This window comes from Vulpes vulpes, unplaced genomic scaffold (assembly GCF_048418805.1).
Source record: "Vulpes vulpes isolate BD-2025 unplaced genomic scaffold, VulVul3 u000000648, whole genome shotgun sequence".
In the NCBI taxonomy this organism is placed as follows: Eukaryota; Metazoa; Chordata; class Mammalia; order Carnivora; family Canidae; genus Vulpes; species Vulpes vulpes.
The window spans coordinates 672,453-692,138 of NW_027325769.1; the positions used below are offsets into that span (position 1 = coordinate 672,453).

The 19,686-nt window shown below is 44.8% G+C and overlaps 1 protein-coding gene across 1 annotated transcript in view; it reads right to left on the minus strand.

The window, feature by feature from the left end:
- Positions 1–243: 243 nt before the first annotated feature.
- The window catches only part of CARM1 (coactivator associated arginine methyltransferase 1), a 242,895-nt gene continuing 223,452 nt past the window's right edge, over positions 244–19,686 (minus strand). The window contains exons 8-12 of the mRNA XM_026001597.2: positions 14,469–14,550; positions 13,176–13,261; positions 10,574–10,663; positions 8,531–8,668; positions 244–337 (exon numbers count right to left, since the gene is read on the minus strand). Of these exons, the coding sequence (XP_025857382.2) occupies positions 244–337; positions 8,531–8,668; positions 10,574–10,663; positions 13,176–13,261; positions 14,469–14,550 (490 nt within the window). The remainder of the gene's footprint in view (positions 338–8,530; positions 8,669–10,573; positions 10,664–13,175; positions 13,262–14,468; positions 14,551–19,686) is intronic.

Genomic DNA, 19,686 nt, shown 5'->3' on the forward strand with positions numbered 1-19,686 from the left:
AGTTCACTTTGTAGGACTCTCCAGTGTTGGTTGGTTCAGGATCAGATTATTACATACTGAATTCCAATTAATGGAACAGAAAACAGTCAACTCTGTCTCAAGATCCAAGTCTCCTGGGAGAGGAAGAGTAGATGCTTTTTTTTTTCCTTATAGGAATGATGGAATTATTCTGAACCTCTTTACGTGGTCATATGGTCAGTTGAGATTTTATATACATAGGTGTGAAATGGATGAAAGCACTTCTTACCTAAAGAAAGGATTCTTTAAATCGAGGATGTTCCCAGATCTGAAGCCCGTCTGGTTTACCAGCGCCACAATCTGAATGTCATAGCTCTGTCTGTATGGCAGAAAACACGAAAGAAAAGAAAAGAAAAGAAAAGAAAAGAAAAGAAAAGAAAAGAAAAGAGAAAAGAAAAGAAAAGAAAAGAGAAAAGAAAAGAAAGAAGAAAGAAAGAAAGAAAGAAGAAAGAAAGAAAGAGAGAGAAAGAAAGAAGAGAAAGAAAGAAGGAGGAGGAGGAGGAGAAGAAGGAGGAGGAGAAAGAAAAGAAACAAAAATAAAAAAACCCATCATTTGACAAGGCAGGTTACATTTTCATAAACACTGAGGGCACCCTCTACACATACCTACCTACTTCATGAGGGTTTTGAGAGTGCATGGTTGGCATCTTGCATATGTCTGTGTGTGTTTATCTAGATGCTACTAATATATTTGTTAGAAGAGTCTGAGAGTTAAAATCTCTTGATCTAAAAAATTACAAAATAATGATATTTCTGGTTTTACCAACAGCAATGACAGAAATGGCTTCAACTAATAGATGCACTTTATGGGTTACCCATTGAGCTACCAAAGCAATAGTTGTGTAAAGACTGGATAAGATAAAATCTCAAACTGACATCAAACAGTTAACAAATGTGATTGATTTTAAGAGGCCTCAGATGAAGACTCATGTAATTCCAGTGAGAACTGGCTAAGAACAGCTAATAGGATGTTACCTTTGATGACTAATTTGAAGGGACTATGTTTATGGGATTTTTATTAGTCACATGTATTCAACAATAAATGTTATTTCTTCAGATTATAAAGTCTTACATATTCACTGTAGAACTGAAAAATAAAGAAAAACAGAAATTAAATAAAATAATCCATAACATCACTGGACAAAGAATCTTCTAGCTAACACTATAGAGTATTTTCTTACCAGGTATTTTTCCTCCTATCATTTTTATAAATGTCAATTTTTAATAAAATTATCTAAAATATTCTTTCATATCTCCTAATCCGGTTTAATGTGAGCATTTATCCTAGAATTATTTTTTTAAAAATGTATTTGGGAGAGAGAGCATGAATGGTGGGAGGGGCAGTGGGAAAGGGAGAAGCAGACTCCTCCCTGAACAAAGAGCCTGATGTGGGGTCCATCCTAGGACCCTGAGATTATGACCTCACTCTTAACTGACTGAGCCACCCAGGCACCCCTATCCTATACTTCTTGACAGTATATGTTTCAGTAGCATTATATGGATATAGCACAATGTATTTAATAATTCCCCACTGTCACTTATTTATATTTTTATAAACATAAAGATGTCCCAATATATTATTACTTACAGCAAAAAAGTCTAATTTTACAATAGAAATTCTGCTGCAAAGGACCTTCTTGTAATACATTTTTATGTCTTATCAGTAATTATTTCCTTAGAATAAGTTCTTCGAAAAAAAAAAAAGAATAAGTTCTTCGTGTTAGACTCATCAGGCTATAGTACACAGACACTTAAGGTTGCCAACACCTACGGCTAAAACATCTTCCAGGAAATGGACTGAATTACTTCCTCACCCACCACGTATAAAAGCGTTAATTTCATTATACATCTTCTGATCCTTAATATTTTACAAGTTTGGGGTTAACATATTACTGATTATTTTAATTTCCATCTCCTTGATTGTTTGGCTTCTGTTTCAAATTCCAGAAATTACTTCCCACCCTGTCATTACCAATAGTGACCTTGGAAGGCCTTAAGTATAATGTCAGATCCTGGGAAACCCATAGCTCCAGTTGTGGATTTTATTGGGGTCAAAGTAAGAGGGAAAGATGGGCATACATAAAAATAAAAAAAAATCAGCAATGTCCTTTGATTCTGTTTCAACTCATATAATTGACTCTGAACTACTTTTTGCAAAATGTTTCTTCCGTGATACTCACATCCAGCGGCTCACTGCATTTGTGATCTTTTAAGGTAGATGCTGGGAGAGTGAGACATGGAGACCACGAGCTCCTTAGGAGAGGCAGCCTCTGCTGGAGGCTGAGAAAGGCTGAGAAATCGGGGGTGGGGGTGGGGGACACACTTGCATATTTTTTCCCAAAGGAAAGATACCCTCCTGACAGTATTTGAAGTAATTACCATAGGACTTAAAGCAGAAATAGAGGACCCCTGAGGTCTGTGCAAATATGTGCATTCGTGGAGGTGTGCAGGGCATAAGGGAGAACTGCTTGGCCCCCAGTGGGCCACAGGAACCTGCTGTGGTCATAGCAGGTTCCTTCTCAGAACGCTAGATAAGACAACACTGTCACTTTATACTGACTTTTCTCAACCCACTCCTCTTCTTTACCCATCAGCAGAGGCCTATCTTCCCTAAGGGACAGCAAAAAGAGCTTCTTGTCATGTCATGTTATGTCATGGCTCAGCTTGGTGAGTGAAAGCTGAGCTTTGTTCTCAAAGCTTTTCTGTGCTGGGGGTGAGGGGGGGCATGCATGGGGAGGATGGTTAGGCTGGCTAATTTGATCGTGATTCACCTAACCAAGAGAGAATGTGCCCTTCCCTAAGACTGCAGAAAAATCATGCACTCTTCTATCCCAGGAGCAGTGTCATTCTCGTGTCATGATACCCAGGAGGCCAACTGCAAACTCAATGTGCAACATTTATAAAGCAATCAATAATGGACAATCTTTCAAGACTGTCCATACAGGATCCTTAGTAACTATTAATTCTTTTGAACCAGTTATGTGGAAATGTGTATTAAAAAAAAAAAAACTAGTTCTTTGCCAGACTTAGTCATTTAAAGTCTACAGAGATGGAGCAAGTGACATAAGTGGGGACATACTTTAGTTCAAGGATTGAGTGTGAAATCATTGCTTCATATATACCAATATTTCTTTTGTAATCAAGCAGAGATTGGAAACTTGAGAACAACAAATGCAGGACGTGTTTTTCTAGAGACTGTGGTAATTCTTGATAATTTCATCTTGGTAGAACACAAAAGCTATAGTAGAAGGAGAGGCTTAGTGTTGACCATCAAGAAAGAGATAGAGAAGCAGAAGTGGCAGGAAGCTTGGGGAGAAACTGGCCCAAGTCACCGAGGGGTTAGTGATAGGTGAAGGAAAGAGCAAGAACTTCAGTGGCATGGACCTCAGACCAGTGTTCTTCAGTGGGGTTTGACTGAACATGCCCCAGGGAGGATGAAGGATGATACACCGGGGTATAGAAGAAAATACTAAGCTCTGATTTTTAATTTCTTCAGGCCTAGAAAGTGAATATAATTGTTCACCTAACACATACTGAACACTAGTGAATCTGTGAGGTGAATATTGGATTCTAATTAGCAGCTAAGAGTTAAGGTATGTGGAAGGGTGCCTTGCCTGGGTGGCTCATTCGGTTAAGCATCTGCCTTTGGGTCAGGTCATGATCTCAGGAGGTCCTAGGATCAAGCGTCACATTGGGCTCCCTGCTCAGCATGGAGTCTGCTTCTCCTGCTCTCTTTGTGTGTGCTCTCTCTCAAATAAATAAATAAAATCTTTAAAAATAAGAGTTAAGGTATGTGTTATGCTCACCCACTTCTTGAGGGTTTGCTAAGCTGGGATGGTTCAGTAAGAGTCTATGTTGTACAACATGATTGAGTAAAACCCACCGTGTGATGGACACAAGGGCCAGATCTGAGTAACACTGAGTAACAAAGAAATGTCACGTAAAGCTGTGCCAGCAAATACTATTACTTCTCTGCACCTAATCAGGCCCAAAAGCTTCCCCCTATAGTTCCTGAACTATAGATATTTGCCCAAGTAAATGCAGCTGCCTGAACATATAGATATTTGGCCCAAGTAAAGTGGAGGGTGAGATGAAGCAGTTTCGTGATGACCATTAGGAGCAGTACTTGGAGCTTCCAAAGCTTTTCGCACTTTGGTCAGCATTTCTTCTAGTTTCATAAAACAAAGCTCATTAAAGTCTCTGTAAGCCAAATTCCCTGGCAAACCTGAGTACAGCAGACCCTCACAGGGATCCAAAAGTTTTAAGTTACGTTCCAAAAAATTTTGGCCCAGGGTAAGTGGCTGAGCTAGACCCAAAATCAGCCTACGTGTATTTGTTTTTTTTCCTCCATTCATTCTTTTTATTTCTATTTTTGTATTTTATAAAATACATGCTACATAAATTTCTATGTGTATATATATACACAGAGACATGCCTATGCATGTGTGTGTCTATAGTATATAAATGTATATACATACATATGTATGTATATATCTCTATATCGAGCTCTTCATCTTATGCTTTCTATTATTACTGTAGTACATTCCCATAATTAAAAGATAAATGCTAGCATACTTGGGGGACACATACATATAATGTTTTTACTCAGAGGTGCACATGACCACAAGACTTCATGGACACCATGTCTGTGAATCAGAGGGATATAAATCTCATAAAGTGAGTCCATAAGAAAGGTGAGTTCTGTTTGATTGTCCTGAGCAGTAAAATGAATGGCACCTGCAGAATGATGGAAGACTGTGGAAAATGAAATGCTAACAATACAATCATAAACGGTCCTGGCTGGGAAGAAAAGGGCAGCCATTGTCACACCCGTGTGGCTGCACACGTTCTCCCAGGAGGCCAGAGTTTAAAAGGAATATTTGACAATAAGGAAGGAGGAGATCCTATCGAAAGGCAGGACAGACAAGTAGCATCTTACTGAGAAGAGCATCAAAAGCATGGACATTCAGGAAGTGCTGGGGTTTGCAGAAAATACCAAGAAAGATAATAATTTTCAAAGAAAAACTCTAACGAGATATAATGAGTGTAAAAAAGAGAACAAGGCAGGAATAAATGCAACTAAGATTTTCCATGGACCTGCTGTGTACTGATGACTATACTGTTCTCTCCCTTAACATCTGCCAAGGCCTGGTGACACAATTACTATCAATTCATTAGAGAAAATTCATTAACTTGCCCAAGATCACTCAAGCACCAACCAGCATGCAGAGGAGACTGGACAGAGCCAGGATATGTCAGACTCCCAAACCTGGCCTCTATCACTGCACCAGGGTTCCGGTCACCTTGGGCTCCCCAGGATTAAGATCTTCCCCCCTCCCGCCTCCCACCTCCTGCCCTTTCTTCCTGCTGCAAAGTACTGTGGGGCCGCAGTATCTCTGTCTTCTTTCAACTGTGCCGGATGAAATTCTTACTAAGAGAAGGACCACCAGTCATGACTTCTTCATTCAGGTGGTCATTCTACCTCCCAGCTGGATCTCTGAAATGTATGAAGTGAGGAGGGATACACCACAGAATGCGACTAAGGCCTTCTTTTTGGGAAGCGCACATAAAGACAAATAACAGCAATAGTAGCAATAGAACACTGATGCTTTAAAAAAGGGACAGAGCGCTAGAGAGCCCGGGAGTCATGGCACAGGTCTGTGAGGTGAATGGTCTGCCTCTTTCTTATCTATTAGGGAGAAGGGAGGAGAAGGGGGTAGAAAAATATGACTGATGAGGATGCAACCCAAGATGTGCTAGAAAAATTAATGAAACAATAAGAGGATTTAAATTCACTCACTTAATTATACCCTAAGGTACCTTAAAATATAAATAATTGAAGGCCAAAGAATGTTGAGCAGAAAAGGCAAGTCCAAGCTCTAGGCTGATGTTGGCTACTGCTCCTTGCTCCTTAGCAATTTTTTTTTTCCTGTAGAACTGGTCATTAAATAGATGGTTTATGAGGATTTAGGAAGAAATGTGTAACTTCTAGGATGAACATGGTATAAATCAGCATTTTCTACTTTTCCTTCTGGAAGCCATCCTCAAAAAGCAGAATAGAAAGACACTGCAGGCCACAGACCTCATTTTCTGTAAAACCGAGAGAAAGATCTAATCTGCCATCTGCAACTTACGCATCAGGGCTATGAAAGCACTTGAGATTGGTTGTAAGCCACGTGGGGAAAAGCACAGAAGTGCAAAGAGAAGCAAGAGCCAGGACCGGCACACCCCAGGGCGCACTCTCCAAAATACAGGCCCTGAAGAAGAGGAGCATTTTCTGGAATAGAGAGTTTTACTCCTTGTTTGTAACATCCTGTGCAGGGATCAGGCTGCCGGAGCTCTTGGGCAGGGCTGTGCCCAGGGCGGCAGCACCCTACAACCACCTCAGGAGGTCCTGAGAAGTGCAGGGCAGCCATGCATGTTTGCAAGGAAGCACGTTGCCTCTGCAGCACCGAGGGGAGCGAGATAGGGGAAGGAGGGGGAGGAGAGGGCAGAGGGGGGGAGCGGGGGGGGGGGGGGGGGGGGAAGAGGACTGGGGGGGGCGGGGGGGAGGAGAGTGAGCTGGGGTAAGGAGGGGGAGGAGAGGGCCAGAGTGGAGGGGGGGAGGGGGGAGTGCGTGGGGAGGGGGTAAGGAGAGGGGGGGTGGTGGTGAAGGAACCGCGTGGGGAGGAGTAAAGAGAGCACACGGGGAGGAGGTAAGGAAAGTGCACAGGAAGGGTGGGGGGAGAGCGAATGGGAGGTGAGGAAAGCCTACCGCAGGAAGGCTGCCATGTGTCTCCAGTCACAGGAGCGCCTTTCTTGTAAATTGTTTCCAGAAAAGTTCCATGAACTGGATTCATTTCCAGAGGATGAGGACGTAGAACCTCAATTTAAAAATCACTCTCAGAAAAGCTGAGGATATTAGCCGACAGACAGGAAGACTGGGCGGGGGGGGGGGGGGGGGGTGTTGGATTTTGGAAGAACTCTCCAAATATTTAAACAATTGCCATTTGGAGATTGGAACAGACCTCAGAAGCAGAAGTACGGTAAGTGAGTATAATTATAAGAGGAAGTGATATATAGGATTGACAGTGAGCATAATTTTTTAATCATCAGAGATGTCTGAAGTACAAGACCTCAATAGCCAAAGACCATATGAAAAGTTACTAACCATAATAGTAAAGAAATATAAACAACCAGATGCGACTTTTAAAAATGATTTGGGGTCTATTTGATTGGCAAAGCCCATAGAGACTAGTAGCACGCGGCATAGGAAATGTGCATGGGAGTGGAAGTTGCTGCAACCACTGAGAAAAGCAGTGTTCATGAGTGTACCATACGTACAACCTCTGATCTAGCGTTTCCATTTCTAGGGTTCTCATGTAGAAATGTTCTTGCCATCGTGAAAACTTTCTGTTCAAGGATAATGAGTGCAGAGTTTTTTGCAATGGCCAGAAAAAGGGGAAACACTGAGCAACCTAAGAATCAATCGGCAATTTTTAAAAGAACATGTAGTGTATCCACCTCTGCTGCATGTTAAAATGACAACGCAGATCTATCTGCAGATTCAGGACTCACCACTAAGTGAAAACTTAAGTTGGAGGCTGCTGGTTTAGTCCTCTTATGAACCAACACTAAGGACCCCACGACAATGTTATTTGTTAGTACATGCATGGACAACCAACCACCTGAAAGGAGCATGGGGTCACACCCGGGGGTAGGGCCATGGGTGGCTGTGTGTATGGACTCTAGACACTTTTGTAGCTTTGAATGTACATGTGAGTGTGCAAGGTTTCTGTAATGAAAGAAATCAAGACTTCAGAAATGGAGGAGTTGATTTGTGAGGTGGTGAGCTCTCTGTCACAGGAGTATTCAAACACAAGCCCAAGAGAGGGGAGAGATGGGGAGGGTGGAGAAAGTTGAGTGAGATGACCTCTGAGTACCCTTAACATCCTGAGAGTCCTTGAACCACTCTGCTATTCCTTTCTCCTGATTCACCTGGGAGAAGCTCCGAGAAGGTAAAAGAAAACGGAGCATTTTAAAAATGAGATAAATCAAAGTAATTGTTGCTAAGACCTCGTGAAATCCATTACCAGAGGGAAGCAGCCAGTCCTGCCTGACACACCGTGCACCGCCCCTGCAGTGCGTTTCCCCCTGGGGTACAGATCGATGTTACTGTACTAAATTTGGGGGTGTGTGGCTGGCTGCAAGCAAAGCCAGGAAGCTGACGTCAGATTTAAAGCACTTGATAATTTGAGCCTTTGGCAAGCGTGCCCATGAGCGAATGGATGCCCTTCCCTTGGTGGCAGCGGTCAGGTGGGGACTGCCGCACCTGAGTTAATCCCAAGTTCCCTGTCCCTGCCGCCCTGAGTGCCAGCTGGCTGGGTAGCTGAGTGCACCTGGCAAAGTCAGCCAGGCTTTTGTAAATCATGCTGTCCATTTCGAGGCCCTAGAAATGCTCCCACCTCCTGCACCCCCTTCCCTGTCACCGAGCAGAAAGCAGAGATGGTAATGCCTGTACTTTCCTGCTTACCGTCTGTTGGCTACAAACAGCACTCGCCCTGAGAGGGTCTCTCCTTCTTTGGCAAAGAGAGGAGTGTGAAGAAGACACCGCACCTGATACCAATGAGTCAGAGGCTCCGTTGGGGCTGTTGACAGCCAAACGGTTACCCTGTGGGGCAAGAAGAGAGTTAAAAGCCAATTATGTTCCAGGCCTGTATTTAATGGATTGGACTGGGGACTTGGGATGAGGGCTGGTTTCTAGGGTTTTTGACTCACGGAATCCTTTAAAGATAAGGATAGCTCAATTTAACTACCATGTGCTGGGTACTGTACCAAGAGCCTTATGCAAATTATCCCACTGAGTCTCTACTACACCTCAATGAGGTTGGCCCAGAGAGGTTAAAGGACTCGCCCAATGTCACACAGAAGACAGCTGGGAGAGCCAGGCTTCAAGTCCATAGACTTGGCCACTCTATCAATCTGTGCTGCTGAATCAAAGTTTGTTAGAAGCCCAACCAGTAACAGAGTTAAATTGGGAGATGATTTGTTTGAAAAGCATCTGTCAAGGTGAGAAGTCCGGAGTCTGGCATCTTAACTGTCCCCTGCCAGCCTGGTTCAGGCAAACAGAAGGGGCTTCTAGAAGCCAGAGAAGCTCCTGGAGCAGATGGTCTCTACGGTCCTCCCAGCTCAGACATGCACATGACTGTGTGTGAATGTTTCAGTGGACATTCTTCCTTTCTCACAAAGAGGGGAGAACATCTGGCTGTGCCTCTAACATCAAGGTCACCTGTCCTGGGCTCAGGCCGTGCTGCTGGCTTGGATGGAGTACAGGTACTCCCACAGGGTCGATTTTGACTTGAAGATTTTGACAGGGTCGATTTTGACTTGAAGATTTTCACAAAAGAGAACTGCTAAGTGAGTGATATAAACCACTTCTGGATCAAAATGTACTCAGGCATATTATGGAGTAGGATGCAAGTTTTTGAAAGCTTTTTAGGATAAAGCATTTAACTTCAAAGAAATTCTCCCTTTGGAGCAGGCCACACGTCAAGCTTATCTCGCTTGCTCCTGCATGAACAAATTCACTGGGGGAAAGTCTGAGAAACAAATGCATGGATCCCTTGAACAAATACGTTTGTGTGGTGTAGGAATGAGTTGCATATCCTCTTCTTTCTGTCTGATTGTCAGCCCAGATGAGGCTGCCAGAGGATCCCCTCCTCCCTGAGCCCCCCAAGCACCCCAAGCTTTATCACAGCCCCATGGGCACTTCTCTCTCTGCAGATACAATGATGGGCCTGGATGTTTTTATGAGGAGTAAAGGAGAGCATACCGTAAAAGTTTTCCTTTCTCCTGATCATGTGACCCAGAGCAAGATCTTTCCTAGTCAGAGAGCATGAGAAAGCCTGGCAGGAGGGCAGGGGAGTCAGGGGCAGAGCAGAGACTTGGGGGTCCTGGGAATGGCACAGCCCTGCCAAGGAATGCCAGACATTGACAGTCAACTTGTAGGTGGTCTTTCTCCTCTTTTCCCTGAAATGTTCAAATCTTTTTGGGAGGGGAAATGGGTACATGATGGAGATGTCGCCTGATGTCGCAGTTGGCATTAGTACTACACACCTGCCTGGTACTTAAGGAGACGATCTGGTCTGAGAAGCTGAAAGTGTGAACCAGAGAGGGGCACAGTGTGATTCCCGGCACACTCAGACACAGGACATTTTATAACTGGGATGCCACGAGGGCAGCCAAGGCAGGGGCTTGAGGGTCCTTCCCACCACCTGTTCTGGAAGTGACCAAGAGGACCGATGAAGCCCAGATCCCTTCTTATGTCTTCAAATCCCAATCTAACTGGCCTAAGAGGTTTTTAACAGGGTTTTAGCCAGGGCTGTCTCATTTCGACTTTGCCCTAAAATCTAAAAGTTCTGTTTGCATCAGTGCTTTAATTTTGGGAAACCTAGAGAAATGAATATTATGGTTGCTGAAGTTAACTTTAAAACATCTTAAAGTCACGATTACACGTAGTAGAGGATGCCAGGGGCCACACCAGGGCCGGTGGCAGAGGGGGGCAGGTGATACATACAGAGATCCGACAAAGGCCACGTCGAACCAGAACGCCAGGCCGTGGACTAGGCCAGACTGCATCATCTGAAACACAAAAGGGATTTCTACTCTGCAAGGAAAAGAAGAGAGAGAGAGAGCAGAAACACTGGGAATTATTTCCTTGCTGTTGGCAGGCTGTATGAGACACATTCGCGAGATGAGCCACAACATGCATGAAATATTCCCTGTGTCTCTTAAGCACCCGGGCCTCGGCAGCGAGGTTCGCTCCGCATGTGGGTAGTGCCTGGGTGAGGCTGCGCATCTGAGAATGCGGCTTCTTGACAAAACGTGGCAAGAGTCCCATCACTGTGCTGCAGTGACCCGGAACTCCCCAGGGTGAGGGCAGTGTCCGGAGCCAGGCTGTGAGTTCCGGAGAGGAGGCAGGGCCCAGGTGACAAGTGTCCTTCAGGGAGTCAGTGCAGGAACTGGGGCAGCTCCCCCATGCAGCTGCTCAGAAGGGAAACGCTGCTCTGGCCTCTAAAAAATGAAGTGGATCACAAGAGGGAAGCATCCAGCCAGGAAGGTCACTGCCATACTTCATTAATTTTTCAGGGAGGCCATTTAACTGCACACCCCCAGGCTGCAGCAAGCGTCACGCAGAAGCGGCTATGGTTTAAACCAGATGTGGGATGAGTGGGGGCAGAAACAAGAGGGTTGGAAAGACACAACTGCATGCCCCATCATTTGTTGCTGGGTTGATGGGTGGACAAAACCTCTACTTCCCTTGCAAGGTTCTTGAGCATGTCGGGACGGGGAACAAGGTATGTGAAAGTGCTTTGCCAACTTTAAAGGGTTTCACAATTAAAAGATGCTATTATTTGTCCCTTGCTGAGGGGAGACTTATTTTAGTGAGTGCTCTGAAGATTTTCAAAGGCGGTCATAACTTATTTGCATTTATGGTGCGCCCAAAGCCCTCAATTCTTTCACCCTGCTCCAGTCAGAGCATTTCTAGACTTTTCCATTATACTGATCAAATTGAATTGCTTGGCATCACACTGCCATTATTTCCTTGTGTGTGTGTGTGTGTATGTGTGTGTGTGTGTGTGTGTGTGTGTGTTCCCCTAAACAGACTATGAGTTCTTCAAGGGTAGACTTTTAGACTTTTACAACTTACTTTTTGAGCCTGTGTAAGCACCAGCATTATACCTGGCACACAGTGAGATCTTAATAAGCATTTGCCAAATCGACACACAAATAAATGAATGACAGGTGACATCTTTGGAAAGCAGACACAGATGTAATTTTCAGAAAACATCCCGGGACTCAGGAGATGGCCTGGAGCAGCAAATAAAGCCAATGAAAGTCAACTTTGTCTGGGCCTGTGGCGGTCATTAGAATTGTGACCAAATGCCAGTTCTCCTGAGCTGAGCGCACAGTAGGATTACATTTATCCACTCACCCGGGCTCGGGCACCATCGCGTGATTACCTTGACCAATTCAATGTGAACAGAAACAAGCTGTGTCATTTCCCGGCAGAAGCTTTTGTTACTGGTACATCCTTTTCCATGCATGCTCCTTTGCTCCTCAGTGAGGAGGAATGTTCTAGACAGGGGTTGGTGCTCTAGGGTGGGTGACACTGCAGAGAGCCAAAGCTGTACCCTGTGCATTACAGGGTTGGGGAGAAAGACTTTCATGTTATAAAAGCCACTAAGTTTCTCCTTATGCCTGCAGCAGGTTCTAGCCTGTGCTAAGACAGCACCACCCTTCGCCCCTAGCGATCTCAAGACAGATGATGGTCTAAGCTGGCCAGCTGCACCTGCTACGGCCTGGCCCTCGTTTCCTCAGTAGTCCAGGAAAAATAACAACCTGGCTGGGTCTTATATTTTATATCCAGAAAGAAATATATGTGCAGTGATTGTCTCGGGGAGGAAAAGGCAAAATACTAGTAAGGTCATCCGAAGTCAGGGGGCTTCGTATCAGCATCTGGGGAATGAGTCCTCACTTCATGGTCTCTTCTAGTGGAGGGAAGGAGGACAAAAGCTAATAATTGTGGAAAATGAGCTGGTGCCTGTGAAGCACTTAGCATAGCACCTCATATATGGTAATAAGTGCTCAATGAGTTGTAGCTCTCCTTCTTGATGCTGCTGTGGCCACTGGCCTGAGTGAGGAATTAAACAGCCCGGACTCTGGAGCCTTCCGAATGATTCAAGTCCCAGGTCAAATATATTCAGTACTTGTGTAACCTTGTGCAACTTACTGTTCCACTCTGCCTCATGTCTATTATGAGACGGAGGTGATGACAGTACCATCTGCAGAGTAACAGTGGTGAGGACACAATGAGCCGTTTTATGTAAAGGGCTCAGAACACCGACTGGCTGTGTAAGTACAAGCTATTACTACTTAATTTTACACATTCAACTCTTAAAACAATCCTACGAAAGAAGCATCATTATCCTTGTTTTGAAAAAAAACTGCAAAAAACAAACAGAAAAATGCCACTAGTATTGCTGTACCATTCCTGTGTGTGCCTCCCACCTGAGATCTCTCCCCTGCATGAGTGGCAAAGCCCTGCACTGAAGTTTTGGGTATGAGAGAGATGGAGGGGATTTTAAAAACCAAGAGCAATGCTGGTGTTTACAGACCTGTGGAGATCTGTCTCTTCCGCATCCATAAAGTTGACTGTGTATTTGACTGTCCGAGCCATCAAAATCCTAATGTCGAATGTGTCCTTGGAAAGGGGGAAAAGCAGAGATGTTATCCTTCCATCAGGATAAACTGAACCCAAGCAAGACTGCAGAATGACTTCTCTCCTGAGGTTTTAAGTCAACAAGAGTTAGGATTTAGGAGACAGGAATTTAATGAGAATAATATTAATAATGATGACTAGCATTTATTTTGTACTTACTATACACTGAGCGCTTTATGCTTTCCTAAGTGCTTCATTAGGTTGTATCACTCAATCCTCACAATATTTCTGGAGCAGGTGTGTTTTGGCGTGTTTCCAACCACCCAGATTTTATCTCTTCTCCATATTCCAGGAAGTTCCATAAAAACTTAGCCCACCCTCAGCTCCAGGTATGGCTGGTGACCCCAGTTTGGCTGATCAGCACATGGCTTTTTCACTGAAGATGGTTTTATAGGCAGGAACATGACCTGAAAATTTAGTTAGAGCCAGTTGGGCTCTAACTAAATTAATTGTAGGGCTTCAGCCTAAGCTATTGGAAAAAAGCTGGCCCTCTCGTGGGACTTAGGAGTTGTAAGAATCTGAGGCTGGAGCTCCTGAGGCCATCTTGCTACCATGAGGGGAGACCCTGTCTAGGAACAGAGTTAAATGAGCAGCAATAGAGATAAATTATAAGGATAGAAAAATCAGCTTCGGGTGACACTGTCTGAACTCTGGCAGTAAGTCCCTAGCTCTGGGCTCTGCAGTGTTTGAGGGCCAGTAATTAAGCCAGTTTTGGGTAATGCAAACTTATTGTTGTCTAAGGTCACATGGTTAGACGGGGCCATGACTGAAACTCCAATCTGTTTGACAGCAATGCTCCTATTCCAAGCTATTTATTTTTACAAAGCTTCCTCTTCTATTATGCCTTGGGCCACCAGAACCAATGGGAAGATATGAATTATTGAACAAGTGTGAGGGCTGAGTGTGTACAGGGGGTGAGTCAGGGCAGTGGGAGAACTGGAAGTTACATATTGAGAGGCAGTCTGAAAATCTGCTTGCTTTTGACAGTATCATTCTCTAAGAGTTTTCTTAATTGATTGGAAGATGAGAGCTGCAAAACTCAAGACCATGGTGCTCCAAGGAGCTCTTTCTTCTCTTCTGTGACAGCTTCACAGAGCCTGGCAGCTCGGGGCCTCCCAGGTGCATGAGTGAGCAGGCAATGGAATCAATAGACAAACATGTGTGGGAAAGCCTGTAATGACACACTTACTACTATTGGCTGTCTGAAATACTCGTCCACTGCGGCCCCCCGGAGGCTGGACAGGTTGACCCCGTAGAAGCACTGCTGGTACCTGAAAGAGGTTGCACAGAAAGTCACCATGCACCGTGGTCCCCACTAGAGTCCCCAAGCCCCTTACAGCTGTGACACGCTGTGCAGCTGCCTGGGAGGTCCTCAAAGGCAATCTGGAGGGAGTGTGCAAGCAAGGGAAGGGAAGCCAGTCCAGGGGGAGTGGCAGAGGAGGAAACGCTCCCTAGGGAATCTGCAGACCTGCACTTGACCTGCAGTAGGGAGAGATTGGGGGGGGGGTGCAGGTGAAGGACAATCCTTGTGGAGAGATGACTGAGGATATCTGTGGGTACGAAGGCCTTAGGAGCCCCAGCCTCCACCTCACGCCCCCAGGTGGCTGCTTGTTCCGTGACACGCTGTCCAAATCCTGAAATACAATTCCTTGACCCTCTAGTCATCAGGCCCAGAGCATGACTTTAGATCTCCACCATCCCTCAATGTTCCTGCTGTTTTAGGAAACAGATTTCTCCTTTTGGTTCTTCTGTGGCCATGGGCCCTGGGACTTCCCGACGGCACCTGCTGTGGTGGCTGAGGGCGGCGGTCCTATGTGAGTGAGTTGTCTGCTGGTGAACCAGAGCCTGCTCATCACAGTGCACTGGGCACATTTCTTCTCAAACCTGTGGTCAGTGACGATCGGACCATAGCAATTGACCAGCACTATAACCCTTGCTTCCTTTCTTCAGTGAGTCAGGTGCAAAGCATCTACTGGCACACCACTGGCTGCGTCTTACCTTGAATCAGCCTGTGCCTGGAACACAGCAGGTGCTCTGTGTCAGCTTGGCTAGTGCTCTCGACTCCTTAGAGAAAAGGTCTAGGGGGTGGATTGAGAGTAGCTTTATTCAGGCTCTGCCACTGACTGCTTCTGTGCCCCACACAAGGCACCGGACACCGTACTTCAGTTTCCTTTTCTCTAAAATGGGAATAATTATAAGTTCACTCTGTAGGGTTATAGTGAGCATTAAAGGAGTTAAAAAGGAGCTATGAGTGGTGCTTAGCATTTTGTTACCACCACCTGAGTTGGCTGCCATCCTCTCAAGGTTGTCTTCTCAGATCAGCACTGAGGACTAAGGCAGTGGTTCCCAGTCTGACTGTGGTGTGGGGCGACTTGGGGAAGCTTTAAAAAACTCGAGTTCCCAAGCTCGATTCCAGAAAGCAGTGTCAGAGGCCTTTTCACTAGACGTTGAAAGTTTTTATCCTGAGACTGAAAAGCAGCTTCCCTGATAAACGTGTGTGTGTGTGTGTGTGTGTGTGAGCGAGCATGCAAGCATGCGTGTGTGTGTGTGTGTGTGTGTGTGTTGTACAGCCTGTGAATTAGATTCAGATTGACTTCATCATTTCGCATCCTCTCCCAACCCTGTGCCTGCCAACCCACAGGGAAGAGAGGAAAACAACCACCACCACAAAGAGTAAACATACAAAATTTAAATTTGTGCTGCAGCTTCATTTCTAAATCAGAAATCAAAGCCTCCAATGCCCTCAGAAGAGGCAGGGAGGCCTGATCACGTTAAGTCAACAGCCAGTTCTTAATTTGCAAGTGAAAAGCAAGCCCCACTGAGCTACTTACAGATCCTGCAGGGCACAGACAATTTCTAACCTCTGAGCCTCTGCTTGTTTTCTCTTCTGCCTAGAAATCCCCTCCTTTACCCTGTTAATTCCACCCCAATCTTTGAGACTAAGCTCAAATGTTCCCATTCAAAAATTTAAAAACCTGTGTTATAGTAAAATATTTAAGTTTAACCCACTTAAAAGTGAAAGTATTTTCTAGGGGCATCTGGGGGGCTCAGCCTGTTAAGCATCTGCCTTTGGCTCAGGTCATGATCTCATGGTCCTGGGATGGAGCCCCATGTCAGGCTCCCTGCTCAGCGGGGAGTCCTCTTCTCCCTCTGCCTCTCCTCCTCTGCCTCTGCCTCTCCTCCCTGTGTGTGCTCTCTCTCTTTCAAAATAAATAACATCTTTTTATAAAAAGTGAAAGTGTTTTCTTATTCATCAGTGTATATTTAGCACAAGGGCTGGTACACCGTGAGGATTACAAATTACCTACCTATCCAGCTAGCCATCATCGATCTCTCTTTAATGAATGAATTGAGGACTTGGTGTCCTTCACAGCCCTATGGGTGGGTACAGGTGCCAACGAAGATAATGGAGAAATGGAAAATCATGACCTCAAGTTTCTTTAGTTTCATTACTTGTTTGGTTTTTATTTTAAAAATATTTCATTTATTTATTCATGAGAGACACAGAGAGGGGGGTAGAGACATAGAGGGAGGAGCAGGCTCCCTGTGGGGAGCCTGATGTGGGATTAGATACTAGAACCCTGGGATCACACCCTGAGCTCAATTATTGAGCCACCCAGGCATCTCTCATTACTTGTTTATTTTTTAAAAAGATTTTATTTATTTGAGAGAGAGAGAGAGAGAACATGCATGCAAGAGGAAGAGGGGCAGAGGGAGAGGAACAAGCAGATACCCCACTGAGCAGGGAGTCTGACACAGGGTTGGATCCCAGGATCCTAAATCATGACCTGAGCAAAAGGAGACAGTTAACCAACTGAGCCACGCAGGTGCCCCTCATTACTTGTTTCTTAATCTTCTCTTTCCACCAAGGGCCACAACCAACCTGGCCCACAGGGGAAGCATATCATTTTATGAATACACATACTGAAAACAAGGCTCCTATATGCCTAGGAAATACTTGGAAACAGGACACTGCAAATTTAAACAATCCTTTCAGTCTTTAGGAGAGTCCAGGTGTTTTTGGAGAAGTAAGTCATTGTCACAATAGCTTTTCTCAAAGGGAAAGGAGAGGGGGAAGGAAAGAGAGGGAGAGAGGGGATAAAGGTTGAGAGGGACAGAGGCAGAGACACAGAATTTCCCAAAAAGCCCAGAAGGACTCAATTCTGTCCATCCTTCAGAATTCTCTGGGAAGCTTTTGAAAAGATGATGTCTGGACTTCCATCTAGCTGTGGTTTATTTGATCCAGGGGTGTAACCCTACTGTTTGTTCTCTAGAGTTGAACACTACTGAATTACCTGCTCTTCTATCCTCACCAACTGGCAAAACAGAATCCCCAAGGGCAGTGACAGCCTTCCACCTGGCAGTGACCGAGGCTGCAAACTGCTCTCTGGTCCTTGGATACAACCTCAGAGAAGCCAAGTCTGTGCCCTTGGCCTTGTGTGTTTGATGCCAATTTAAACCCAGCAGCTATGATCAGTGTGGTGCACACGGGCACCACGCCTAGGGCACTAAGAGCTGCAGGCCAAGAGGCCACTGCTGAGATTTTAAGAACTTTCTGGCTGGACCATCTTTCAAATTCTTAGAAATCTCAAATATCCTTCTGAAATGCATCGCAAAATAATTAAAGCAGATGGGACTGGCATCTCTGTGGGTCTCCTTAGATAGATTGTTGGATGGTAAATCAGGAAATGAATCTGTTGATTTGGAAGCTGGGGATGATTTCCATTGTTTCATCATATGTGGGTTTTACTTTCCAGGTTAACTTGTGGCCTCTTTACGAGTCCCTAAGGTGGAGACTACATGTGTTTTTTTTCTCTGGACTTCGCATTTCCAACTGTCCTCCCCCTCCCTCTCCTCCGTCTTCACCACAATGCATACAGCATCTGGAAAGTCCTGCAAGTATAACCCAGAAGGAAAATGACTGTACTATTAGCTATGCCTCAACACACCCAGAGTGCAGAGAAAGAGGCAACCCGTTTACTAGGATTTTCACTTCAAGTTCTTCACATGGAGCCCAGCTTGGAGAAGCATTCAGGGAAGCTTCCTCTCTGGCCTCCTTTGTCCTTGGCTCTTCACTAGTTCATCCTGGCCTTTTGTTCTTCCTCCTCATTCACACAGCTTTCTCGACCAGCCTCCTGGCTCCTTCTTGGAAGAATGGTGGTGCTCTGTTCTCTTAGAGATGTTAGCACTGGCCTTGGCATTGACAGAGGGGAGCTTCTGTCACACAAGCACTTTCTTAAAGCGAATGTGAACACACTCTCTCACGGCATGACTCACATACTTTAATAAAAATCTTTGCATCTTCATTCTATCCTAACCAAACCCTCACTCATCTCCATTAAGAAGCTTGGGGGGGGGGGGGAAAGACAGAAAGAAAAGGGGAAAAAAATGAAGGAAGGAAGGGAGGGAGGATGGGAAGAAGGAAGAAGGAAAAACTCTATTCTGTTTGGCAATCAAGCAATTTTTTAGGGTCCTGGAAGATGGAGGCAACTTCTCCATTACTGCAAACCTCCTCGTTGATTTCCTGAGCCTGGTGTGGACCTTGGCATTGCACTGAACTCCTCCTAATGGGGACACCTGTACTGTGTCTGTAATACTGAAATAGGGACCACACGGTTAAAGATAAAAAGTAAGGTCTGGATGTGTATAGGCCCAGGGATGGAATATTATGGAAGAGCTATGAGTTTGACAAAGGTTACCAAAAATGTCCTATGCTTTACCAGAATTGACAACCAAGGGTATGCCAACCTGATGAGAGGTATATAGGTCTTAAGAAGTAGAAAACAAATACAGAGATCAGGAATGTCAGTTAACACACACATATGGTACTGAGGATGCAGCCTAAGAGGGTGGCTGGTGGGGGTATCTCATAGGACAAGGATGCATGTCTAGGAACAAACTGTATCTTTTAAATTTCTTAAACATCCTTTATATAGACCAGCACTTGAGGCTTGATAGTTTTGACAGTTTTCTGCATCAGTAGAATGCAGATATACCCCTGTGTACAGTGGTATTTATACAGATGCTCTCAGCTCATTATATCTCTGTTTTTTTTTGGGGGGGGGGTGGTTAAACTCTAGCAGAATAATGTGGCTTCTATTTTATATGTGATATATTTATATACTTTTGGTATTCTTAAAAATATGGGGTCTTTTTACTATAAAAAAAGAGGGGGAAATGAGTGCACAGTCCTTAAAATAATACCAAGCTTCAGACTGTGCATCTTTCTTAAGAAGGGAAAACCTGTGAATCTGTAAAGAAACCCCTGGAGCATCTCTAGGCATGCCAGTGTAAATCTAGACATTACCGGTTTGCATAACAATAGGACCTTTGGAAGCCTGTATTAGAAGGAAGAGTCTGGCAAGGCAATGAGGTACACATCTCTTTTGTTCCAACTCAGCAAATAG